This window comes from Grus americana, chromosome 18, assembly GCF_028858705.1.
Source record: "Grus americana isolate bGruAme1 chromosome 18, bGruAme1.mat, whole genome shotgun sequence".
NCBI lineage: Eukaryota > Metazoa > Chordata > Aves > Gruiformes > Gruidae > Grus > Grus americana.
In genome coordinates, this window is record NC_072869.1 from 8310435 (window position 1) to 8336510 (window position 26076).

General features: G+C 58.8%; 1 protein-coding gene across 2 annotated transcripts; it reads left to right on the plus strand.

Moving 5' to 3' along the window:
* Nucleotides 1-25801, plus strand: XYLT2 (xylosyltransferase 2). Of its 2 annotated transcripts, XM_054846657.1 has the most exons (16): nucleotides 1-195; nucleotides 303-641; nucleotides 2644-2803; nucleotides 3626-3732; nucleotides 4278-4330; nucleotides 4960-5097; nucleotides 18276-18747; nucleotides 19231-19406; nucleotides 19727-19929; nucleotides 20344-20424; nucleotides 20585-20801; nucleotides 21223-21399; nucleotides 22300-22562; nucleotides 22676-22871; nucleotides 23313-23646; nucleotides 23995-25801. In XM_054846657.1, the coding sequence occupies exons 1-16, from the start codon at nucleotides 156-158 to the stop codon at nucleotides 24315-24317; spliced, it is 3279 nt and encodes a 1092-aa protein (XP_054702632.1). In that variant the 5' UTR covers nucleotides 1-155; the 3' UTR covers nucleotides 24318-25801. The 2 variants fall into 2 exon arrangements, with proteins under 2 accessions (XP_054702632.1, XP_054702631.1); XM_054846656.1 differs by lacking the exons at nucleotides 1-195; nucleotides 303-641; nucleotides 2644-2803; ... (1 more) ...; nucleotides 4278-4330; nucleotides 4960-5097 and adding an exon at nucleotides 12411-12593.
* The last annotated feature ends 275 nt before the right edge of the window (nucleotides 25802-26076 follow it).

Consider the following 26076-nt stretch of genomic DNA (forward strand, 5'->3'; position numbering starts at 1 on the left):
GAGGAAACAAGAAACCCCACGGTCTTGCTAAATCTCCAGCAGCAACGGATTTGGTACTCCAGGGAGAAGAGGAAGCAAAGCCCCAGAGACACAGCAAAGAAGGAGCGTGAGGAGCAGGAGGGCTGCCCTGACACACAGCCCAGGCCAGCCTGTACATGCAGCTCCTGCTGCTGCTCATCTGGGCACTGCTGCCAGGTAGGGCTGAGGGGACCCCGGGACTCAAGCCCCACACTGGACCGGCCCATGAGGCAGGAGGTGTTGGTATGGCAGCACCACTCCTGTGGCTCCATGTGTCTCCACAGGCTGCTGGGCGGTGACGGGACCTGGCACCGTGCGGGGACTCCTGGGGGGGTCCCTCTCGGTGACCTGCACGTACGAGGCCAGCCAGCAGACAAAGCCAAAATTCTGGTGCAAACCGGCAACATTTCGTACCTGTGCTGAGGACATCGTCATCACCTCGGAGCTGGAGACAGTGGTGCGGAGGGACCGATTCTCCATCCGGGACAATCGCACACGCCGGGTGTTCACAGTGACCGTGGAAGGCCTGACCTTGGAGGATGCGGGCACCTACCGCTGCGGGGTGCGAACGAGCATAATCCAGCGTGATGAGAGTCACGAGGTGAAGGTGATCGTGTCCCCAGGTCAGTCCTGGGACGTGTCTCCCCGCACAGCAACATTGACCACCATGTCAGGGGACCGGGGCCGAGCTACGGGAGGAGGTGGTACCCTGGGCATGGGGGGATGATGGGGGGGTAGGGGCGGGTCAGTGCCCGGCAGGCACCCGCTCTGCATCTTCTCCCCTCTTCGCATTTGCAGCCCCGAAACACAGCCCGGCCACCACCCTCCCTCCGACCACCCCCCGGCCGCCCGTGGTGGTGCCGGACGCTCCGCCGGAGAGCCGCGGCCCCTTCCGCTACTTCCCGGTGCTGGCCGGGCTGCAGGTGCTGGCGCTGCTGGCCATGAGCGGAGCCGTGCTCTGGGTCAGCCTGCGGGGCGGCTGAGCCCCCGGCGGGGACCCCACGGCCGCAGCCGGCGCCGCTCCGCGCCGGGACGCCCCGGCCCCGACGGCGCAGGCGGGGGGGGGGGGAGCAGCACAGGGGCCCCGCCGGGCCCTTCCCGCCGCCGCCGGTGGCTGCAATAAAGTTTCTTCGCCACCGCTCCCCACCTCCGTCTCTTCTTTCCGGTGGCTCCCGCGGTCAGGCAACCCCGGGGGTCCCGGCGCTCCGCCCCGACGGGGCGGGCGGTACCGCGGGGGCGGCCGCGGGGGCGGGTCGGGCCCCGCGGAGAGGAACCGGGCGCGGCAGGACGCGGGGCCCCGCCGTCCCGGAGCAGCCATGCAGCTCCTGCCGCTGCTCGCCTGGGCGCTGCTGCCAGGTAAGGCGGGACCGGAGCCCCCGAGTCCCGGCGCGGCGCCGGGGGGCGGCCCCGACGGGCGGGACGGGCGCGGCGGCTGCGGCAGCAGCAGGAGCAGGAGCAGGAGCAGGAGCAGGAGCAGCATCACTCCCTCGGCTCCGTGTGTCTCCACAGGCTGCTGGGCGGTGACAGGACCCGACACCGTGCGGGGATTCCTGGGGGGGTCCCTCTCGGTGACCTGCACGTACGAGGCCAGCCAGCAGACAAAGCCAAAATTCTGGTGCAAACCGGCAACATTTCGTACCTGTGCTGAGGACATCGTCATCACCTCGGAGCTGGAGACAGTGGTGCGGAGGGACCGATTCTCCATCCGGGACAATCGCACACGCCGGGTGTTCACAGTGACCGTGGAAGGCCTGACCTTGGAGGATGCGGGCACCTACCGCTGCGGGGTGCGAACGAGCATAATCCAGCGTGATGAGAGTCACGAGGTGAAGGTGATCGTGTCCCCAGGTCAGTATTTGTGTGTTCCCCTGTTCCAGCGTTCGTGTGTCCCCCTCCAAGTGCTTGGAGTGGGGGATGCAGGGAGGGGCAGCTTGGAGGAAGTGGGTGCCCGGGCCCGTGGGGCAGCCCCAGGATGTGTCACCAGGGCTCGGCAGGCAGCTGCCGTTGCAGAAGCCACTTTCACTCATTCTCCATGCCTAGGTCTCACAGCAGCCCCTTCTTGGTGCCCCAGGGTCAGCCACCCCATCGCTGGGGTGCACCTCCCTGCTCTCCGTGCCCCATTTTCCTCCTCATCAGATCCTGCTAGTCCTGTCTTTGCTCTCCTTGCCTTATTTTATAACTCCAGGGAGTGCCTTCCCCCCTATGCCACCCCATTTCCTGCTGCGGGGCAGACAGTGTCTGTGGGTACTGGGCCCCGGGCTTAGGGAATGTCCCTCTCTGTCCCCTCGCCAGGGACCAGCCCCTGGTGAGACATTTATGTGGGGCTGTTGTGGTGGTGCCAGGCTGGGACAGGGTGCCCAGACCCCCTTCCTGCAGTGTGAACTCTGCTGCGTGCATGTGTGTGTGTGATTTGGGGGAGGACCGGGACTGCGAAAAGCCTCCCAGGCAGGGGTGGGGGATCACAGCCCTCCCACCTTGAGGAGTGTGCTCTGGACATGGCAGGGGGGACCCAGTGTCTCCTGGGGTGATGGTAAGTGGGTCAGTTCTGACTCACTGCAAAAGTTGCAGAATTTTTTCCCCACAGAGGCAAGGAGACTTACCAAGCATCTCCTCCTTTTGTTCCAGATCCTTCTACTTCCTCCTCCCCAGCGTCATCCTACTCCATGACCACCAAGCACCCCAATCTCACTAGCTCTGTATCAGTCTCCACACAGACAACTCCCCAGGGAAAAGCTGTGCAACCGGGATCAAATGGCTCCCACCACGAAGACACCGGCTCTCCACAGTGAGTAACAGCTCCTGCCCGCAGCGGCCATCTCCCTCCATCGGGTCTCTGTGGCGCAGCTGGAGCCCTGCAGCTCTTCACGCTTCCCTTAAGGATCCTGCATTTGCCTTGAGACCAGCATTTCATCCTCTCAGCCAGCCACTCAGCATGGAAAGTAATCCCAGCACCCCTGGTCGCTTAGCCCTGGCAAAGCCCTGCTTGTTCCTTGTCTTGCAGCTTAAGCAAGGCGCAAGTTACCACCATGCAAGAAGTGGTTTCTGACTGTAGCACTGACCCCGTTTCCTTCCCCAAAACGCAGAGGGACCATTTGCTTGTGGGAAATCAAGTGCTGAGCTGGGTCCTGTTCTGCTTTGTAGTCACATGCAGCCCCACAGAGATAACTGACAAAGCATGAGACCAGAGCGGCGGAGCTTCCTCCCTCCTCCTCTGCCTCTTGGAGGTGATGCAGGAACTGGGCAAAGCTGAGGCTTCCCATCAGCGTGCTCGAGGGGTAACTAGCACACAACCTTGCCTGGTTGCCCATTACAAGAAAGTCAACAAATAATGGAGCTAAATCAGAGCAAAATCAGGTCCAGGAACTGATCTTTAAAGTAGTGAAGAGGCAGAAGCTCTCAGACCCGAGCGTCCATTTGCCTCTGCAGTTTTCAGTTTGCTTTGCTCCATGCCCAGCTTGCAGCCTGACCATCCCTACGCCTGCTTCCCTTCCTCCCAAGGCAAACCCCGTCACCTGCAGCCACTTCCTGCGTGCCCGCTCCGTGCCGCTTCCTCCCGAGTCTGCTTCTGAGGAGCAGCGTGAGAACAGAAACTCTTTTTTTCTTGCAGATTCGATGTGGTTGTGCACATCCTCACGCCAGGCATCGTAGTGGTTCTTCTTATGCTTGCAGTTGCTGCTGGCATTTTGGTAATGCTGTCCAGGAAGAGGAAGAAGGGTAAGCAAAGCTGTCGCCGCCACACACCCACTGTTTCTGCACCAGAGCCTTTCTTCCACTGTATTTGTTTTTCCCTCTTTACTTCTTTTTTCTCCCCCATTCCCTCCCCGAATCATCCAAATCCTGGGTCCGTCACTGAGACCTCCACCACGGGGGTCTCCTTCCCCTGAGGGAGCAGTGGGGCTGTCCCACAGGTCTGATCCCCACGGCTCTTGCGATGGGCGCTGCCTGGCACGGCACCCGCTTGAGTTTGTCTGGGCACCGTCAGCTCCTCCAGACGTTCTCAGTTGCGCAGGCCAGGCTTGCACTAGGCTTGGTGCGAAGCTTAAGGTGAGTGTGAAGGACGAGGAGGGACAGGAGGGGATGTCACCAGCTGGCAGGTGGGGTCTGGTTTTATTTTAAGAACTGCTCCAGTTTAGATGGTTGATGGGGCAACAGGTTCCCTTCCCTCTTTACAGCGAGATTCACAGTGGCAGCGCAGTCTTTTAATACATTTCTTTTCCTCTGGTTTCACTCACGTCTAACCATGTCCGTGCTCCATCCAGCCCTCTCCGGAGCAGCTGTAGAGATGGACGGGACACGCAGCACGTCACATACAGTAAGGCAAACCGCGCGAGGTCTTGGGATGGCGTGCCCTGAGCTCACCTGGGGAGGGGAAATGTTACACCCCGAGCTGAGCAAACGAGCTGCCTGATCCATTTGCTTTCAGCCAGGTCGATGACCCTTTAGGGATCCTTCGGGCTCCGTTCACCAACAAAAAGACCCGACCAGGGATTTTGTGTGACTATCGCAGAGTACTCCTGGGAAAGGAATTTAGGATTGAGCTGAGAGGTTTCTCCTCGAGCCCCTCCAAGCAGGGGACCTGCTTCTCTGGGCAAAAGAGTCTTAGGAGCCTCCAGCAAAGCACACCTGAGGAGGCTGCGGGGCAGCTGATCTTCGGTCACTGCTTGGGAAACATTTTCTAATGTTTTCTGCCAGCTTTTGTGGAGGGGCTGGTGTCACTAACCAGATTTCCCTGGGAAATGATGAGCCAGCCCTTGCTGCAGGTTAAATTTTCCCCCAGTGCGCCTGCAGCCATCTCAGCTCTCATGAGGAGCAGCAGCAGGACAGGAGATGTTCCCATCCCTGCGGCTGCAGGCAGGGGCTGCAGGCAGGGGCTGCAGGCAGGGGCTGCAGGCAGGGGAGCAGCAGTAAGTTAAGAGCTCATGCCTCTCCTTCGTGTGCTAGGGAGCGGCCACCTTGAACTACGCGGACATTAACCACCGCACGGGCACAGCCGAGAGCCAGTTGTACAGCAATGCCGAGGCTTTCCGCTGCTTGGCGGACACTAGGACCGAATACACGGAGGTGAAGCACAGCAATAAGGTAGGAGAATGCAAAGCAGCACCAAGCTCGAAGCAGTGGGTGGAAAGCTGGGGCGGGTGGGCAACGGCGTGGGCAGTGGGATGGGTTGGGTGGGTAGGGAGGGGGCTGCAAAGGGACATGCCAAGCTGGGGTGCAAATGACCCTGGATAATGCGGGTGCCCTCTCCGATCCCCACGGCTGCTCCTGGGTGCTTAAAGCAGCTGAGAGAGGTTCCAGCAGACAGTACTTTTTGTTTATCCCCCTCCTTTCCCAGCATTCGGAAAAGGAAAAAGATGCCACATGTGCCACCATGGAGACGTCCGTGCTGGAGCATCAGGAAGTCTACGCCAACGTGCTGCCAGCCCCACGACCCAGAGAAAAGCCCTACAGCACAGTGCAGAGGGTGTGAGCCGGCACTCGCCCCGTGGGCTGCTCCTGCTGCCAGCAGTGCCAGTGGGACATGCACAAAGGGTCGGGTTGGCTTTCTGCTCAGCCAAAGGAGCTGGCTTGATAGCAGAGCTGCTGCTCTTGTAGGCTCAGACATTTCTTCAGAGCAGCCTCACAGAGGATGAGGTTGAGCAGGAGGTGCGGAGCAGGATGAGGATGAAATCATCCCTCTGCATTTGGAGACCTCACCTGTATAGCAATGGTGCTGGGAATAAAAAAACCCGCCCCTTGCACTGGGGTAGCCCAGGCCAGAGACCGCCCAGGCAGGGTATGGAGGAGCCTGGTGGCGGGAGGCGAGGGTGGGCTGGGGGTGGTGGGTGGGCTGCCAGGCTCCGTGCACCCAGGACCCGCTCCGCTTGCCTCTCTTGGCTGCATTATTCCCTGGGCTGAAGCTCCCAAACCCGCTCCCAAACCCAGGCTGACTGTTTTTCATGCTGATGCCGGGCAGAGCTGGCAGCTCCTGAGAAGAGGGACAGTGAGAAATGTTTTATCCAAATGCATGTGTTATATCCAAATACCGGGGGGACCCGGATGGACGGTGCAGTGCGTTAGGGTCTTGGTGCAAAGGAGACAGCAGAGGTGCTCCTGTCCCTCCTGCGTGGTGGCTGGGAAGCGGCTCCTCCAACCCCCCTGCTCCCGGGAAGCTTTGCTCCTGCTCTCTCCCCCCTGCCACCCCCAAGGACTCCCCGGCTGGGAGCACACAGACAGGCTGTATCTGTCACTCTGCTCACCCTCTTCTCTGCTTTGCCGATAATTTATTTACTGGCACCCACTAAATGCATTCCTCCGTGTAAAGTATCGTTCCTTTATCAGTGACAGGAAGCGAGAATTCGATAGAATCTAACACCATATTTGGCTGCGTTTTACGGCAATTTTCCATCTTGCTAAAGGGTTTATTGCAGAGTGTCGCCTCGAAAGTGGGTCCGGCCCCTCACTGGTCCCCGGGCAGGCTCCAGCAGCCTGGGAACCCAGATCTTTAAGGGCAAGGACTCTGGGTTCTGCTGCTCCAGCACGAACCCGCAGCCCCACCACCGGCTGCTGCGGCACCGCTCCCTACGGGACATCCCACAGGACATCCCATGGGACATCCCACAGGACATCCCACGGGACTGCGCGTTGGGCACGCTCTTGCCCTCCGCATGCCGGTGCCCTCCTCCATGCATATTCCCTCTGCTCCTGCCCGGCGCCGGGCAATTCATCCATCGTGACAACCCACTCCCCCAAAAAAACAGGTCAGGGGGTGGGCATCTATTTGTGAGGCTGAGTTGAAGGTATTTCTAGGCTTCATTTGGAAAGAATTTGTTAACTTTGGTAACTGCTGTAAAGCTTTGTTTCAAGATTTTTGTAATTATTTTATTGGAGAAGCCATGTGGAGCACCCCTGCTCTGTCAAAACCAGGCAGCTGGAAGTAAAGGTCTCTGGTGTGACAGTTGTGGTTACTCCTGTATAAGCCTATATTCCCATATAAGCAAAATTCCTCCTGTGTTCGGTCAGGAGGTGGGATCCATCCTTCCTACCCTGCACCAGGCTGGGCACCAGAGGAGGGAGCGCACGGGGAGCAAACAGCGACGGCACAGACAAGCATCACTGCAATTTTGTAATGAAAACGAGCATCCAGCCGGATTCCAGCCGTTGCTGGGAAAAAAGGGAAAGCAAACACCTCCTCAACCACACGAACAAACTTCTGCCACAAATTTCATGTGGAACGGGGGGGGGGGGAAGAAAATCACATATTGCTCCTCCTGCTCCAACATTTATTACTGGAGATAATAACACCCCTTCTCTGAAGGAATCAGGAGGAGGAATCCATTGGATTTCTTTTTAGGTAACCGGGTCCCATCGTGCCATATCTGGAGGTAGTTTTCATGCTTTAAAAAAAGAACTAAATGGTTTTCTTAAATTAAAGCCCTCGCCGCAGTGCTAAGGCAGAAATAGCCGCCAGCTGCATGATGGGGATGTATGGGGGGGCGGAGGGGGTGGGATCCTCGGGGTGTGCAAAGGGGGGGTATTCGGCAGCGCCTTCTGCAAGAGTCATTTTGAGCACCAAAGTTTTAACAGCTGAAGACTTCCAAGCTTTCTCAGGTAACTTGAGGAGCATAAGAAATTTGCCTTTTCTCCAGCATTAGTGGCATTTCAGGGCAGCTGCCTGGAAGACAGAAATAACGCCCGGCACGTGAAACCTCCATGCTTTCGGCATTGGAAGAGCTGACCCGCGATGGAAACAGGGCTGGGAGCAGAAAGCCTGAGCTCTTCCACGCACGTGGTCCCATGCAAGTGGTTTTGCCCAAAGAGACGAGTTTTGCTGTGCCACAGGAATTCAGGCGCTGCAGCTCTGCACAGCCGGGCTGGTTTGAGGGGCAGGGATACTGATTTACTTTGTGCAACCAGCTCTGCCCCAAAATCATGATTTCCAAGCTCTGGCTGCAGGAGTCAGCTGAAAGTGGAGATGTCCTATCCTGGTGCAGCAGCCTTCCTGTAGCTCACCCCTTCCTGAAAAGGAACAGTGATTTTTCTGGACAGGATGCTCCCTGATGTCCACATAACCCTGCTGCCTTCTCCACCTTCCCTCCATCACCCCCATGTTTCATGTACTGACTCCCCTGTAACTCATTCAGGTGTAAAGGGGATGACTTCGGGATACATATATACTCTATAACAAAATTTGCGAATACTCAGGGGTGCTCAGCAGCAGAGAAACATCTTCCCCTGGCCAGGGTGGGAAGCAGAGAGTCAGAAGCAACAACCATGCCTTGCTGGAGAGAAAAGTGGTCCCTGGGCAAACGGGGAGCCCGTGTGAAGCTGGGGAGAGAGACCAACCCCAGCAGGACAGAGCTAGGAGAGGGAGAGCCCTAGCTGCCTGGCTTATTAATGAATTACTGCAACCCCCAATTAACACATAAGGGGAGATGAGCAGATAGGATGATCCAAGCAGAGAAGGAGCTTTTCTTCTACTCCTACTGCAGCAGGATTTTAAGGAAGGGGAGACCATGACATCAGCCAAGCACAGAGCCCGGGCTAAGGAGATGGGGTGCTGCTGCCAGCCCTGCTTTTATGCCCCCCCCCCCCCCCAGCAGCAGGAGAGCGAACAAGGCGAAGCTGCAGGGCTACGCATCCCCAGGGAGCTGGGGCTGGGAGCAGCTGGGTGTGCTTTGCTCCTGGGGAAGCCTTGGCTCTATGAGCAGGAGGAAAGTGTCCCTTCTGCTCCTTGGGCTCTGGCTCTGGGCTGGTTTAAGCACCAAGGTTGAACCCAGAGGTGAAAAGAGCGGAGTCCTGTGCTAGTAGAAGAGCCTGCGCTGGGGCTGAGGTGTGCTGCTTGCTGCCTGGGGTTTTTCTGAGGACGCTGTGCAATAGCTGAGTTTTAACAACAACTGTAATAATAAATGGTTTTGGTCATGATCTGGTAGGAACTTGAGTGTTACACGAGTGGCAGGTCTAATGCAGGGGAGGGGAATTATCTGGGGGCCTGCTGGGTGGAGTCGCATGCTTTACCCCGCTCCATCATGAACTAGGGGTGCACCCAGCTTTCTGCTCCTGCCTGTGCAGGCTTTGGGGAGCACCTCCATCTTTCCTTGGAGCATTTCCCTCCTCTCCATCAGACAGCCCATGTGCTTGAGGTTCCCTGCTCCTGTTTCCCCAGGGACATGCGCAGGGGCGGGTGCCCTGACTAAGAAGCTGGTGGGGGGGAGCATGCCTCTCGTACCCCCTGGACTGCGCAACAGCTTCCCAAACTGCTCTTGCTACCTGGCAAGCTGCAAAGCAACGGGCTGTGGGAGTGACTCTGACTTGTTTGCTATAAACAGCCTCAAACACCATTAAACTGTAATTTGTCTCTTGTACCTTGCAAGGTGGGAGCTGGAACAGGGGAATAACAAACCTCTTCCAGCAGAGGAGGGAACAGGAGGGTTTGCCCTTCATACTGACAAGCCACGCATTTTCTGGCTTGAGCCTCACTTGTGCATCGGTCAACGCACCGGTGAGGGAGCAGTGCGGGGGCAGAGCTGTGCCCGTGCTCACTCCCGTCCCCGGCACCACAGCCTGCTCTGGGATGGGGCACACAAGCTGCCTCTGAAACAGGCTGGCCGTTTGTTATCTGCGTGGAGGTCCTCTCCTTGCATGCGGTGAGCCTTCTCCTGCCAGCGTGGAGATGCTGAGGCAGTCCTGCAGCTCTCGGCCTTTACAAGCACGGACTAAATTGCCCCTGTACAAGGGGAAGCACCCTTGGAGCTCAGCAGGCTGCACGGAGCCCTCCTGCAGCCTGGGGAATCCCTTTTATCTAAACCTCTTCCCCTCAAAACCCTTTGGGCTGCGAGTGTGACTTCTGCTGCATCTGCGGAACGCGCCCAGAAAGCCGATAGGAAGTTATGGGGCTCCCTGGAGCTGCTGTCACCACCCAGACACTGCTTCCTATTTCCCCTGCTGAAATACTTCCCCCCCCCCCCAGCAGCTCCTACAGGGGGTAAGGTAGGGGTTGGCGGGCGAAGCTCTGGCGAGGGTCTGCCACCAGCACAGCTCTGCCGCGGAGCCCAGTTTCCATCCCGGAGCACCTCTGCTGCCTGCAGCCACCCGGGGAGCTTCCCCAGAGCTCTTCTCGCTGGGTGGGTGTCCCAAAAGAGGTTTTGAACCTTTTCAGGTTTTCTCACAGCAGAAACAGGAATGAGGGGAGTTGTTTTGGTTTTTTTTTCTTAAAGCAAGCTTGGCAGTAGGACGGGTTTGTGCAGACGCCCCTGCCATGCCCGTGCTGTTGCCGCAGGTGTTTCCTGCTGTGGGGGCAGCTCTGGCTCTGACAATCGGAGAACCGCACAGCCGTTCGGGTTGGAAGGGACCGTTAAAGGCCGGGTAGCCCACCCCCCTGCAGTGAGCAGGGACATCTCCAACTACATCAGGTTGCTCCGAGCCCCATCCGACCTGGCCTTGAATGTTTCCAGGGATGGGGCAGCCATCACCTCTCTGGGCAGCCTCTGCCACTGCTTCACCACCCTCATTGCAAAAAATTTCTTCCTTGTATCTAGTCTAAATCTCCCCTTTTTTAGTTTAAAACCATTCCAGGGGCTCTGGGGCTGCAGCAAACTCGGCACTCACCCCCGGGCTCCCAAAAAGTCTCCTCTGCCAATGCAGGGAGGGGGGGGACGGTGATACCTCTTGCTGCTGAGAGCCCCCTGAGCAGCATCGCGGGGCTGGGGGGGCTCCCCGAGGCTCAGCAAGGCCTTTGCACGCTGCCTGTGCCGAGGAGCGGAGCTGCGAGCGCCCAGCGTGGGCACCGGGCCCCGCACCCAGCCCGTAACCGGTTGCAAGGGAACCGGCGAGCTCCGCACCTGCGGCTGGTGCAGAGCTGGCTCCTCCGTGGGACGCACCCAGCGCCTTCACACGCGTGGACGTGCCCCCACGCATGCACGGATGTGCCTGTGCGCACACCCCTGTGTTCACAGGCGTGTTGCCCATACACCATCGTGCACTCACCTGTTCACGCACAGCCCTACGCCTCACTGCACGCACATGAACATGCTCATATATATGCCCCTGTGCGCACACATGCACGGACATAAATGCCCACAACACACACATGCAGGTGTACACACACATCCTGAGGCACACCTGCACACCCCAGTACATGTGAATGTGTACATGCACACGTGCGCACCAGTGTGCGTACACATGTGGACACCCAGTGGACACTGGCACACACTGCAGCGCACACGTGCCTGTGCATACCCCAGCATGCACAAGCACACATATGCCCCAGTGTGCACATGTGCAATCACGTGCATATCCTGCTGCTCACAAGGACATGAACACCCTAGGATACACATGCACAACCACATGCATGCCCTGCTTGCACAGAAGTACATGCATGAATACCTTTTCCAGTGCATACATGCACAACCATATGTATGTGTGCAGTCACTAGTGCATGCATGCACACATAGGCACATATGCACATGCACGGGCACGTGCACACCCCCAACCATGCATGCACGCAAGCACACCCCCACACACCCAGTGCACAGGTGCACACGCCTGCATGCACGTGTGCACACATGCATACCCCAGTGCCCACATGCACAGGCATGCACACATGCATGAACACATGCACACCCCATTGCACACATGTACGTGGATGGATATATGCACACATCTGTCCACACATGCACACGATACACACATGCTTGAACTTATACACGCCCCAGTGCACACAGGCATGGACACGCAGGCACACATACACATGCACACACATGCATACCCCAGTGCACGCATGCATACATAACCACACCCACCCACCCAGGTGCACACATGCACACACACACAAGCACACATACACATGCATGCATGCACAGGCATGCACATGTGGCGCACACATGTATGAATACACGCACACCCTGGTGCACACACCCACCCTGGTGCATATATGCATGAACACACACACCCTGGGGCACACATGTATGAACACATGCACACCCTGGTGCACACATGCATGAACACATGCACACCCCGGTGTGCGCACACACACGCACGCCCTTGTGCACACACGCACACCCCGGTGCACACGTGCATGAACACACGCACACCCCAATGTGTGCACACGTGCATGAACACATGCACACCCCAATGTGTGCACATGCATGAATACACACAGACCCCGGTGCGCGCACACACACCCCCATGCACACCCCAGTGCACACATGCATGAACACCCCCCCCCCCCCCAATGCACACACACGCATACCCCGGTGCACACACACACGCACACCCCGGTGCGCACATGCATGAACACACGCACACACACACGCACACATCCACGCACACCCGGTGCACACACACGCACACCCACACCCGCCCCCCGCAGTCCCCCGACCCCGCCCCCCCGACCCCGCCGGCGCGTGCGCGCGGGAGGCGCGCGCCGGCGCAGCCCGCCCTGCCGCGGCGGAGCGGCCGTGACGATGGTGGCCAGCGGGCGGGCGCGGAAGCTGGCGCGGCGCTACCGGCTGGCGGCGGCCACGGCCCTCGCCATCCTCCTTCTCCAAGGGCTCGTCCTCTGGACCTCCGCCGGCCTCGACGAGGAGGGACCGGCCGAGGTGCGCCGCGGGGAGGCCTGACCGGCGGCCCGGGGCCTGCCGACGGGGGCCGAGGGGGCGGTGAGGGGACGGGGCGGGGTGAGGTGAAAGGAGAGGGAGGTAGGGGGGCGGTGAAGGGGCTGGGGGGCGGTGAGGGGGCTGAGGGGGGTGCGAAGGTTGGGGGGGGGCGGTGAAGGGGTTGAGGGAGATGGGGGGAGACAGGGGAGGCGGTGAGGGGCTTGGGGTGGGTGGGGGGCCTGGGGGGGCCATAGGGGGGTGGCGCGTGCTGGGAGGGGGCTCTTGACGGGGAGAGCGCCCTTGGGGTGGGGGTTCTTGGGGGGGACAGTGCCTGCGGGGGGTTAACGTGTCCCCTTCCTCTGGGACTGTGAGGGGACACGAAGGGGGTGCTGCTCTCCCCCCGTGCCCCCCCCCAGAGTGTCTCTGTGGGGCTGGTGAGGCCCCATCCCAGGACGGGGTCCCTGCGGTGGGGGTCACGCAGGCCCCAGGCTGCTGGGGGGTGGTGGCCGTGGGGTGGGCAGCAGGCTGTAGCCTGTGAGGGGGCTCCAGCTGCAGCAGTGTGGGGTCGTGGCACCTGAGAAGGGGACCTTGTGGCCAAGGGGGCGTCGACTGGTGTCTGGCATGGGGTGGGGGGCGTGGGAGGCTCGACGGGGGTCTTGTGCTTCTCTGTGGTTTGGGAGATGTCGTGGGAAGCTGGAGTCAGTGACACCCAAGCCAGAAAATACAAAAACATACAGTAATTGAGAGAGCTGGGGAGAGCACGCACAGCAGCTCAGGAAGTTTGCGGCAGCTCCTGTTTAGCTGGTCTGGTCAGGGGTATCCCTGTTAGGTGTGAGGGTACAGGGATCTTTTGCAGTCATCTGTTGTCTATACCAGAACACTCTGCTCTTTTTCATGCATGGGGAAACTGAGGCATGGGTTGGTGAAGGTGTTTGCCCAAGGTCATGCATGGAGCAGGTATTGAGGAGGACCCAGGCCTCTGGAGAACACTGCTTCCACCTTCAAACAAAGCTCTTGACGTCTGGGTTGCTTATTTGAATTTATTTATTTGTTGTGAGCTGCCCCAACCATGTCCGGGCCTGCTGCATCTAGGTGACCCAGTGGCTGAAGCCGCTTTCTCCAAGAGCATTGGGGAAAGTCTGACAGACCTTGCATGGGCTTCCTTGGTGAATGTCTGTGTGGCACCAGAGCCCCTCACCTTGGGCAGGACCCTCGTGCTCTAGGGGCTGTGGAGACCCTCTGTGGGCTGCCTGGGGCTGTTGACAAGCCCTGGGGTGATGGTGAAGCCAGGTTTGGTAGGAGGGGGGACAGCATGCGGTGAGATCTGGGAGCTGTGCGGGGGCAGCCGTGAGGTGAGCATGATAGCTAGGGCAGAGCAAAGCCAGTAGTCATGAGGTGAGAGGCGGGGATCTCTGGAGGGGTGAGCACTTCCCCTCCCCGACATGGGGTGTTTTCCTGGTGTGGAGCGTGATCCTGTCTGTGGTTGGCAGGTCTTTTCACAGGACTAGAAAGTTTTCCCTGGGAGTAAAGAGGTGAGAAGGGGAATTGGGCAGCCCCTTGCAGGGGGGAAGGTCTCTAAGGCAACCGCTCACTCAGCAGATTAATTTCCAGCCCCAGGCCTCCTCTTGGGATGTTGGGAATGGCCGTGAGCACTCTCATGTGCTGCTGTACACCCACCATCAAAACAGAACTAGGGAATAAATGCAGCAAGGAGAGGGGACATGGAGTTGCCTGCTATTTGGAGGCACTGGGATCATGAGAGCAGACCAACCTGGCAGCCCGGAGTGCCTGACTCCCCCTTTCCCATGACCTTGATCAAATCACTTTACCTGTCCTGGCTTCTCCTTCCCTCTCTGCACTATCCCACACTGCTTGTCTGCTTTTCTCTTCTCTTGCCCTGTGCAGCCTCAATCCTCACCTGGTTTCCCCAGGTCTCTTCCCAAAACCTGGCTGAGCAGCTGACAGGTTGGGTGGTGGGTCCCCTCATCTGGAGAGGGGATGGTTCACCACCAGCAGCCCTGACTCCAGGGCTTGGGAACAAACAAGCCTCTTCAGAGAAGGCAAGAACAATCCTGAACTTTATGGACAGCCCAAACCCATTAGCAAGCTGGGAGAAGTCCAATTAACCTTTAATTCTTATAAAATGGCAAAGCTCTTGGTTTCTGTGCCCTCCTGCAGCTTCTGATTTTGGCCAGACCTGGAGGAGCCACCGTTCCCCAGGGGCATTTCTCGTAAAGCTGAAGGAACCCTCCCAGGGGAGCCTGACCTTGCAGGCATGGAAGGATTTGGGGAACCTTGGGATCTCGTAATTACTTGAGTAAATGGCTCCTTCCCACTAATGGACAGAGCTCTAACCTGGCTCATCCCCACCACGAACCCGCTGTGACTTGCTGTAGAGAGCAAAAGGGAGACTTTAGTCCTGTAAAAGCTATGGAGTGTCTGGAGTTGGGCGAACTTGCCTCGCCCTCCAGACCAGTGCCTTCGGCTGGGGTGTCTGCAGCACTCGGAGGCTGTACTGCAGGCCTGTGCCCCGGGCTGGCAGCTGCGTGCGCTGCCCAGGTCTCCCAAAAGGGCTTCTCTGATCTCTGCCAAGGGCAGCCCCCTTTTCTGTCATGCTCAGTTCTTCGAAGCCTGCTGGTTTCCTTCTCTTCCCTTCGTAGGGGAGGGAAGAGCTTCCCCTTTTTGGCAGGCTCCATCCCCCATGGCTCCCAGGGGGAGCTGAGCAGAAGCTGAGGGAGGATCTTTGCCTTTCACCGGAGCAGGTTGTAAACCCGTCTCGTACCAGCAGCACTGACCACTCGCTGGCCTGTAACAGGCTTCAGCCACATCAGAGGCACAACCCTCCTTGAGAAGGCCATGCTGCTCGGATCGTGTCGCTTCTCTTTGCAAGCCCGATGTCAGGGTCCTACAGGCTCCCTTTATTCACCAAGCAGATGGTGATGGCATGCAGACCGGCAGAGGTTGGATCAGTCTCCACCCACCCAGGTCAACACTGAGTTTCCTACCTCCAGGAAGCCAAATTATCTTGTTCCACTGGGATCAAACACCACAATCCTTGTCCAGACTGACTGATGGGAAAGGAGATTCCCATTGGTACCTAGCCCTTTGCTGGCAGCATCTGCACTGCACACAAAGGTGGGACCTGTGGGTGCTTAAGCTCCAGGGGGCCAGAACATCCTACCACTGTCTTGGTGGCACAGACAGCACCTGAGCAAGCACAAGAGCTTGCCAGGGTGGTTTGTCCGTGGTGGAGCTGGCAGTGGGAATGTGCAAACCGCAGCGTCCTCGTGGGCAGAGAAGAGGATCTGTCAGCCCAGTCACGTCTCTTCCCCCATTTTGTCTCCTATCTTCCTCCTTCCAGGCAGGAGGCGGCACCTTTCTGGGGCCTGTGTGTTGGTGTCCTCCATGTGCTGTGGCCGCCAGAGATGCTTCCTACGAAACATCTTTCCTTCCACTTTTGCTGAGATTCCTTGATTTTTATTCCCTGCCCCCCCCCCCCCCAAGACCTTCTTTTTAGGGGGCTGTCTCCAGCCATTTTCATTGTGAGGTTTAAGGCTCTGCTGCCGCAGTTGGCAATCAAGAGTCCAGATTCCTCTGGTGACTTTGGAATGTTTTGGGGCCATTTTGGCCTGATGAGTGCTTATATGTGGCGGATACCAGAGTCGGTCAACCAGAGGGGAAACCCTGCAGGACACCAGGTGCTGTTAGCACTGCTCCTTGCAATGGCAGAACTTGGAGATGTTGGCGCAGTTGGATCTGCACTGGGAATAGGGTGCAGGTAGATACCTGACCCACAGCTCCATGGCAGTGTCACATCAGGGGAGGCAGGGTGGGAGAAGTGACGTCTGGCTGACACCTGGGGTCGTCTGAATGTGTTGGAAGGAGAGGGATGGGGAGTCTTACCAAAAGTCCTGCACGCAAGTCTTAAATACAGCAGAGCAACGTGGCTGGAGTCATTCCCTTGCCTGGCTGGGGTGGAGGGATCATTCCACTGTGGTGCAGTAATTAGAAGCCATTGAGTTAGTTAACTGCCAGCTCTGGAAAGGCTGGCGGTGCTTCTAACAACTTCCCTGCTGACGACGGCAGCCGGGTGTGCTCATGAGCCGGGAACAGGGCTCCTTTCAGGGGCATGAGCAGGACTGTAATCGAGGGTTAACACAACTTGGGGAGCAGAGGATGTGAGTAGGGCTGGCAGGTTTCTTCCATGGGCTCAGCCCAGTCCCCACAGGAAGAGACTTGCTTGTCGCCTCCTGACTCCTGTGATGCTCGGCAGAGAAAACAGGTTTATAACTCTCGAACAGATGGTCCTGCTTGGTGACTAATGAACGGTTTGCTGCCTGTCTCGGACTGCCTGTGACGCCTGTCTGGGCAGAAGGGGGCTCAGCTGATCCTTGCTGACGCCAGCCCCTCGGAAGTTAAGTGGTGTCTTGGCCCCTTCCTGGGTAGCCATGGTTTGCAGGCTGTGCCACCAAAACATGGGTAGTTCAGGGACAGTGGGCAGATCTTGCCAGATGCTTTCCAGCCTTTGCGCAGGATGGTTTCTCCTGGCTGTGACCTTCCCAGCAGCTACACCCACAGCGGGGCTTGTGCAGGGGGCTAATTCGGTCCCGCTGTCCTTGTGAGGCATCTGCCCATCCTTGGAAGATGCCGCTGCCCAGGAATAGCCCGTGATGCACCTTGCTGTCTCCTGCAGCACCTGGCACAGAGGCTGGGCAGGCAGGGTTTTGAGGGTGTTGTGAGATAGCCCTGGGAGGCCTGGCTGGAGCAGGCAGCAGCTTTGCTGCCAGCCTGTCTGCCTGTTGGCCAGGAGCACCTGCGGTGGGCTGGGGGCACATGGTCCCGCGGGCACCACTTGCTGGGAAAGTTCTTTCCCATGAGCGTGGCTCTCACAGGCATCGAAACTTCCCAGCTCTCTGCTCTCCCCAAGGCTGACTCGTTTCTTCTCATCAGCCAGCCTGGCAGAGGTAACGAAGTGTAATTAACTGCTCCCTTTACACATCCGCTTGGCTCGGCAGGAGGGTTTGTTAAAGGGATTTCTAGAGAAGCTGGCAATCACAGCGCCTGCTCCAGCCCAGTGTGGGGAGCTGGGGCCCAGGGAAAGGAGTGCGGGCAGGACCTTGTTCAATGCCTCTCCAGTACTTTATCACCAGAGAGCACAGCTGTGGCTGCCTGGGATGCCTGCTCCCAGATGGGTGTGCTGGGCTTGGGCTCACAGCATGATCATGGCAGGGAGGAGCTGGTGCATTTGCCTCCTGGTAAAATAACCACTGCTAGCCAGAGTGGCCCTGTGCTCGTCCCCACTGTCCGAGGAGGTGGCTGGTGCAGACACCAGTTAGTCTTGCAGTGAGCCTGGCAACAGAGAGCAAGACCCTGTTTGTGCATCTGGGCTGCTGCGATGACGGGGTCTGCAAATTGGAGTCTCCCTTGTTGGCATATAGGGGGGCGTAGGACCATGCAGGGAGGTATCATGGGGTTCTAAGTGGCAGAGGGGCAGTGTAAGGTCGTTTGCACAGCAGTTGCTCCTGGGGGACCTGCTATTTTGTAGCGCTGAGCAACTCGGAGACTGGGAGCATCGAGCTCTGGGAGCAAGGAAGCTCTGGGGAACCTGTTGGCAGAGCCGGGGGGAAGCGGGCCTGAGTTAATGCTGTCTGTCCTCTCTTCTGCATCCACCTGGAACTGGTGCAGGAGCGGCAGAAGAAAGCCAGGTTGCCCGAGAGCAGTGACGGCTCCAAGGACTCGGACAGCTCTGCTGGGCGCCGGGGCAGCACTAGCCGGAAGCACGGGCGATGGCGGGGACGGCTGGACAGCCCTGGGGCGCTGGTGTCCAAGGTGGTGAGAGCCGTCACAGTGAGACACAAACCAGGATGGAGGCTGCCGGCGGCACCGGACTCTTCCAGCCGGAGGAACCTGACGGAGCTGCGTGGGGAGGCCCAGCTGGCTGTCTTCCAGCAGGGTGACACGGGCAGTGTGGAGGGGGCTCCCCAGCCCACCGAGAACAGCTTCACCCCCAAGTGTGAAATCACAGGCAAAGATGCCCTCTCAGCTCTGGCTCGGGCCAGCAGCAAGCAGTGCCAACAGGAGATCGCCAACGTGGTGTGTCTGCACCGGGCTGGCAGCCTCATGCCCCAGTCTGTGCCTCGCCACTGTCAGCTCTCGGGTGAGTCCTTCCAGGGTGTTCCCGGTCACCCCTGGGCATCGGGAATATCCCATCCAGGCACGTAGGCCACCTTCCTTATGTCACCAAACTGTCCCATCTGGCAAAAAGCAGCCTCAATCTGTCACTGATTCCCAGATTACCACTGTCTCTGTAATCCAATCAAAGCTGTGCCAGCCTCCTTAAGATGGGCTGTTCATCCCAACCTGCAGTGCCTGCAGAGGTTAGAGCCAGGACCAGCTGCATTTTCTGTTTTGAGGGGCCAGAGGAGGACACCCCTTCCTTTCCCAACGTGGCTCTGTCAATTTAACGCAAGGGGCTGCATGTGCCACCATGCCCTGGCACTGTAGTGTGATGGGGTTTGCCCAAGGCCAGGCTCTTCCCTGCTGTCCCCTGCCTTGCTCAGGTCTCCCTGGTTTATCAGGAGCTCCAGGCGGTGGGTGCCAAGGCCGGGGATGGCTGACAGCCCTCTCCCTCCCTGCACAGGCAAGGTCAGCCCTGTCATCCAGTGGGATGAGAGTCGGCTGCAGCAGGCGCCCCCCAGCAAGCCCGTGCGCATTGCCTACATGCTGGTTGTGCACGGCCGGGCCATTCGCCAGCTAAAGCGGCTCATCAAGGCGGTGTACCACCAGCAGCACTTCTTCTACATCCACGTTGACAAGGTATGTGGCAGGGGTGAGAGGAAGGGGGGGTGCTAACAGCGCCTGGATCGGTCACTGGGACAGGGTGCAGAGCTGCGGCTTGGGTGGAAGAAGTGGCTGGGTATGGTTTGTCCTCACTACCGGTGGAGCTGTGACCTTCCCACCCCTATTTCTGCAGCCCCAGGGAAGCAGGATCTATTCTCCCTGCCCAGAGCAGTCTTGTTTTGCTGCTCTCCTCCCTGCGGAGGCTGCTGTAAGGGCTGACCTCTGGCTGGCAGCAAGGAGGGCAAGGCCCTGGGAAGATGAGCTCCCTGCTGACCGTGAGCCCTGTTCCCTGGCAGCGCTCCAACTACCTCCATCATGAGGCGGTGGAGCTGGCCCGGCACTACCCCAACATCCGCGTGACGCCCTGGCGCATGGTGACCATCTGGGGAGGTGCCAGCCTGCTGAAGATGTACCTGCGTAGCATGAAGGACTTGCTAGAACTGGCCGAGTGGCCCTGGGACTTCTTCATCAACCTGAGTGCCACTGACTACCCCACGAGGTGAGGACTGTGCTGGGTCAGGGGAGGATGATGGAGGTGTTTGTGCTGTGTGATGCTGCAGCAGCCTCGGGAGGTGCAGAGAGGAGCAGGGAGCCGAGGGAAGATGGGGTTGGACATTGCACCCACATGCTGGTGATGATGCTCCAGGGCCAGGCTGGTCCCATCTCTGCAGAGGAGCCCAACCAGTACCTCAGAGGCTTTTTTTTCCTGCGGTCTGGGTGTTGCAGGTGAACGCGCATGTGAGGCGCCAGACAGCAGAGAGGCCACATCTGTCTCCCCAGCAATGGGACCAGGGTTTGAGTCACACCCACCAAGCAGCTGTAGGCTCCTTGTGTCTGATGGCTCTTGCAGCATGAATGTTTTCTGGGCTGCTTTACCCCAGGGGTCATTAATGCTTTCTAATTTGCACCTCAGGACCAATGAGGAGCTGGTGATGTTCCTGTCCAAATACCGAGATAAGAACTTCCTGAAGTCTCATGGCCGAGACAATGCCAGGTAATCCCAGCTAGGGGCAGAGCTGAGCTGGAGGAACAGAAAAAGGAGGGATTTCAGAAAAGAACTGAAGCAGTTAGGTCAGAGGGGGATGTTCTGGCTACAGCTGCACCCAACAAAATGGGTGACACTCCTAACCCCTCGTCTTTGTCCCCATGCCCAGATTTATCAAGAAGCAAGGCCTGGACCGCCTGTTCCATGAGTGTGACTCCCACATGTGGCGGCTGGGCGAGCGCCACATCCCCGAGGGCATCGTGGTGGATGGGGGCTCCGACTGGTTCTCGCTGACGCGCAGCTTCGTGGAGTACGTGGTCTACACTGACGACCAGCTGGTGTCCCAGCTGCGCCAGTTCTACACCTACACACTCCTGCCAGCCGAGGTGGGTGCTGGCTGCAGGGCACAGGCTGGATTTTCTTCCCACTGTACTTAACGTCTCTGTCCCACTTCATCCCCGCCCTGGGTAGCTGCAAAGGGCATTGATGGTTCTGCTTGGGCACCTTTGTGCCTCCCCTTTGTCCAGACCCAGGTACGAAAGAGAGGAGCAGACAGGCCAAGGGTCTTGTTTATATCCAACCCTGCTTTAGGTCCTCATGCCCCTCTGGGCTGGACAAGAACTGATAGGGGTACACAGCCTGGTCCCTTACCTGTTGCCCTCTGCTGGGAACAGGGATAAGTTTCTGTTCAGGAGCTATCAAGGCCTGTCCTGTTGCTCTAAGTGATGGGAGGGTGTGTGTGTGTCTCCTTTAACCATCTGTCCTCCATCCCCACTGGGTCTCCTGTCCCTTCTCTGCCGTGCACAGTCCTTCTTCCACACAGTCCTGGAGAACAGTCACGCCTGCGAGACACTGGTCGATAACAACCTCCGAGTGACCAACTGGAACCGGAAGCTTGGCTGTAAGTGCCAATATAAACACATAGTCGACTGGTGCGGGTGCTCCCCAAATGACTTCAAACCCCAGGACTTCCTCCGGCTACAGGTGAAAAAGATCCTCCTTTCTCCTCCCGCTCTCTCCCCTCCTCCCCATCTCTCTTCTCGGAGCTCCCCTGCGGGCGCAGCCCTGGGTGCAGTGCCAACTACTGTGCACGCACGCACGAGCCTCACCCCAGCCCTGCGAGGGACAGGAGCAGGAGTGGCTCCCCCACCGCCATGGGGCTCGGCACAGACCTGTCTGTAAATGCTCGGGCGGCATGATTATGCTGACTGTTCTGCCCAGCAGCCAGGCTTTTGCTTGCAATGCTGCTCCTCTTCCCAGGTCATCTCTCCCATTTTCCTGCAGTTTCCCTGCAGACCTATTGGGCAAACACCTTTTCAGTAAAACCACTCCAGAGCGCTGTTCTCTTTGGCAGGACAAAATGCCTTGTGACAACCTGTCTCCCATGCTCTCAGTGCGTATGGACGTACGCTGAACAAGAGAGATTTGGGGGAGATACACCCAGCCCTGAAAAGAGAAATTAGCAGGATTTTCAAGCAGTCCTGGGCTTATATGGTGCAGGGCCCCAATCCTGCAAGCTGTGCCACGTGGCCAAGGGCTCTGCAGCGGCTCTGCAGGGCGGGGGCCCATCTGAACAGAGATTGCAGCAAAGGCGCTAGATGACACATGGCTGTTTCTGAGCACAAAAAGGGGGAGGCAGTGGGAGAGATGGGAACCCATCTGCATTACCAGTAACCGTACTGTACGCTCCCACTGATCCTACCATAGAGGATCCCACATAGAGGCTGGCTGTGCTTTGCTGCTCCTTAGCCTGTGCCATCAAAAGGGGGCAGGATGGATCCCAGCATGTTTCTTCCTGGTCTGTCTCCCTCCCAGCTGCCCTGCTGAGGTGGGAGGGCAGAGGGGCTGCAGCCAACGCTGTTAGAAATGCGTGTGCTCTTCCAGCAACTCTCCAGACCCACCTTCTTCGCCCGCAAGTTTGAGTCAACGGTGAATCAGGAGGTGCTGGAGATCCTGGACACACACCTCTACGGCAGCTACCCCCCCAACACGCCGGCCCTGAAGGCATACTGGGAGAATGTCTATGACCGCGTCGATGGGCTCAGCGGCCTCAGCGATGTCACCCTCACCTTCTACATGGCCTTTTCCAGGCTGGGGCTCCGCAAAGCCACGTCTGCGCCAGCAGCAAAGACTGACAAGCTCTGCAGGTGGGGTATTCGCTGCGGGCTCGAGCTGGGCTCCGAGTGGTGGCCTGCTTCTCGTGTTGGGAGGATGCTGATGCTCAGATATGGAACCTCTCCATCTGTCTGTCTCTCTCCAGATTTGAGCCCCAGGGCTTCCCTTCCAGTGTGCACTTATATTTCTATGACGACCGTTTCCAGGGTTACCTGGTGATGCAGGAAGTGCAGAATTTGGCAACTGGGCAGGCAGAGTCCCTGGAGGTGTGGATGATGCCCCAAGGAGCTCTGAAGCTGGCGGGTCACGGAGTGCAAGCAAACCGCTTACAAAACCTTGAGGTATATGGGGAAAGGTTCCCTCACAATGCCCACTTTCCTCCCCGGCTTTCCCACACTGCGCTGCCCTTCCTCCTGTCCCCCACCTGCACGCTGTGGGGACAGAGGGACACGGGGGCCGCTGTCATGTCTGAGAACAAACTTGCCTAGGAGTATGGCTTCTGTGCGGAGTGTGGTGCTGATCGGTGGGGAAAAGGCCTGAAAGGGGACTTTCAGGGGGAAGCTGAGACTGTGGTGCCCAGTGCCTGCGGCTGCAGGAGGCATCACGCACAGCTGGATTGGCGCTGGCATGGTGCAGGCAGGCAGGAGAGCCACGGAGGGTGGGTGTGTGTTGCTTTGGGCTCCAAAGCTTGTGCCTTCCCTGGTTTGGGGAGGTGAAATGCAAAACCTGAGCTGATAGCTCAGTGCCCAATGTCCCACTGCTCATGCCACCTGTCCCTCCAGGTGGGCACAGAGTGGGACCCCAAGGAAAGGCTCTTCCGGAATTTTGGAGGCTTGATGGGGCCTTTTGATGAGCCAGTGGCCATGCAGAAGTGGTCGCGAGGCCCTAACCTGACGGCCACGGTGGTGTGGATCGACCCCACCTATGTCATCGCCGCCTCCTACGACATCACGGTGGATGCCGAGGCAGAGTTCACCCAGTACAAGCCCCCCCTCAATCGGCCCCTACGCCCCGGTGTCTGGACCATCCGCCTCCTTCAGTTCTGGGAGCCCCTGGGGGAGAACCAGTTCCTGGTGGTGCCCCAGACCTTCAACCGCAAGCAGCCTCTCAGGAAAGGTGAGGAGGATGCTCTGGATGTTGGGGCTGGATGGGAGGGTCAAGCAAGGCACTTCCCCCTGGTGCCAGCCTCTCTGGGCTGCAGGTGATGACAAGGCAGGAGTCATCCTTCCCCACTGGTGTCCCCTTGCCCACGTGAGTCCTCAAACCGGGCCCCTGGGCAGCTGCAGAGGGCCCGTTTGCAGGTCAGGTCCATCCCTCTGCCCCGCAGCGGCACCCCTTTCCTTGGGCTGGGCTTGCAAAGGGATGGGGTGCTGAGCCCCGCTGGGAGGGAAGCGGTAGGAGGGGCAGGGTGCCGGGATGTTGCTGCCCTGCTGATCCCCTCTCTCTTCTGCCTGTCCTCCCCAGATGACAGTAACTGGCTGCACGGCGGGCCCCCCCGCAACGAGTACATGGAGCAGAGCTTCCAGGGCCTGGGGGGGATCCTCAACCTGCCGCGCTCCGAGGAGGCGGAGGAGGACGCGGTGCGGAAGGCGCAGCTGACGGGCAAGGCGCTGGAGGACTGGGCGGACGGTGCCATCAGCACTTTCTGGTCTGTGGCAGATGTCTGCGTCAGCAGCCCCTCTGCCTGCGCTTCACTGGAGACCTGCAGCAAAACCTCCTGGAGCTCCCTCTCCCCGGACCCCAAATCTGAACTGGGGCCCGTCAAACCTGACGGGCGGCTGAGGTAGCAGGAGCAGCCAGGGGGGTGGCCTTGGGAGCGAGGAGCATTCTCCATCACTGGCGTGGGGGGGTCTCCGGACTGCATCACCCTGTGTGATTCGCACCATAGTCGCTCAAGGAAGAGAGCATGGGAACCTCTGGGCCGGGGAAAACCTTCTCCTGTGGGTGTTTTGGGCGGAGGGGGAGGTGTGAGGTCGGTGTTGCCCACCTCCCCCAGGAACAGGCGCTTGTTGGCCAGGGACAGTGTGCCGGGGTGCCCATCACCGCGGGGGCATGGATGACGCTGGCAGCTGGGAAGAGCTGCGTGTTTGTTACTTCAGGCCTCGGGAAGGAGTGATGGGGGAGGGAGGGGAGGCTGGCGGATGGGCAGGCTCTGGCCCAGCTCAGCAGCCTGCCCTCCCTGCCACCCCCAGGCCAGATCCCCGCAGGATCGGGCCCTGTGCTGCTGGCTGCGCCCCCCCCCCCCCCGGGAGGGCTGGCATGGGACTCTAGGGACAGGCGGAAGCAGAATGGGTCGGAGCCTGCCGTGTGCACGGAGCTGCTGCTGGCCCAGGGCTTGCATCTCATCCCCTCCACCCCAGCCCTTTAGTTTGTATTTTTATAAATATATATATAGAAATATATATGATGCAAAGTGCAATAGAGACGAGACCCCGCATTGGCCGGGAAGTCCTTGTGTCTCCATATCCCCTCGGACTGTAACATACCTTGTTCTCTTGGGTGTCCTGGTGCTACAGGACAGGGTGCTGGGTTGTTTACGTAATTTTTTTTTAATTATTAGTATTTTTTTATTATTAGTATTATTATTTTGCTGTTTCCCCATTTCCTGCTGGGGAGCTGCACCCTGCTGCCCCTTGGGCAGGGCTGCCCCAGGGTTGTGGGGTGCTGCCTGCCCTCCGAGGCAGCTGCCCAACCGTGCCAAACATTTGGAGCTGCTGGTCTGTGTTTTGTGCGACGGTAAGCCAGGGAGCGCTCAGTTCATGGTTCAAGTCCAACAAAACTCTGTAGAACCTCCCGCCTCCGTCTCAACTTCGGCAAAGGGATGCCCCAGTCCCCTGCCAAAATGCCATCCCCGGGGCTGATGTCCTGCTGCAGAGGTGACAGCAGCTGGCCGTGCCCGGGGGGCTGCCCTGTGCCACGGCCCTTTGGCCCAGCCTTTCGTTTTTCTCCCGGGTCGGCAGAAGCTCTCGGGATTTGCTGTGCTTCCCTGGCCAAAAAACAAAGAGGTTTAAGGATGCCGGTGCCGCAAGAGGCACGTTGTAAAAGGGAGAGGATGGAGACCTTGGTGCGTGAGGGCAGGTACCTGCCAGCACCCCAGCCCCCCCCTCCTGCGCCCGCTCCCTCGCGGGGTGCTCTGGGGCTGGGGGGGGGGAACGTGGGGTGAGAGGGGCCGTGCAGGGCCTGGCCCCGCTGCAGGGGAGGATGCCAAAACTCTGTGTCAGAAGTATTATGTAAAGTTGTCTTAAATATGCAACATCACCACAAATATATCTATATCTCTACAGTGCGGTGTGTCGGGTTTTTGCTGCGTGTGCTGGGAGGGGCGGGGGGAGCCGCTGGGTTTCAGAAAGGCTGTGGAGGGGTTTGCCTCTGCCCACCACCCTGGTGAGGGTGTAAATCCGTCCTGGGCACCAGGGCAGGGGGTGTTGGGGTGTTGGAGCAGGGGTGGGCTTGTTCACCGGGGTGGTGTGCGGCTCACAAAAAAAGCTGTTGCTTTTGCTTACCCCGGGGCTGGAGCCCGGTTAGGACCCGTGTTTTCACCCGCTG

Coding starts and splice junctions, on each gene's coding strand:
- XYLT2 (XM_054846657.1), top strand. CDS start 156: ATGCAGCTCCTGCTGCTGCTCATCTGGGCACTGCTGCCAG. Junction 642..2,643: donor GAAGGTGATCGTGTCCCCAG/GTCAGTCCTGGG, acceptor CTTTTGTTCCAG/ATCCTTCTACTTCCTCCTCC. Junction 23,647..23,994: donor CAAGCAGCCTCTCAGGAAAG/GTGAGGAGGATG, acceptor TGTCCTCCCCAG/ATGACAGTAACTGGCTGCAC.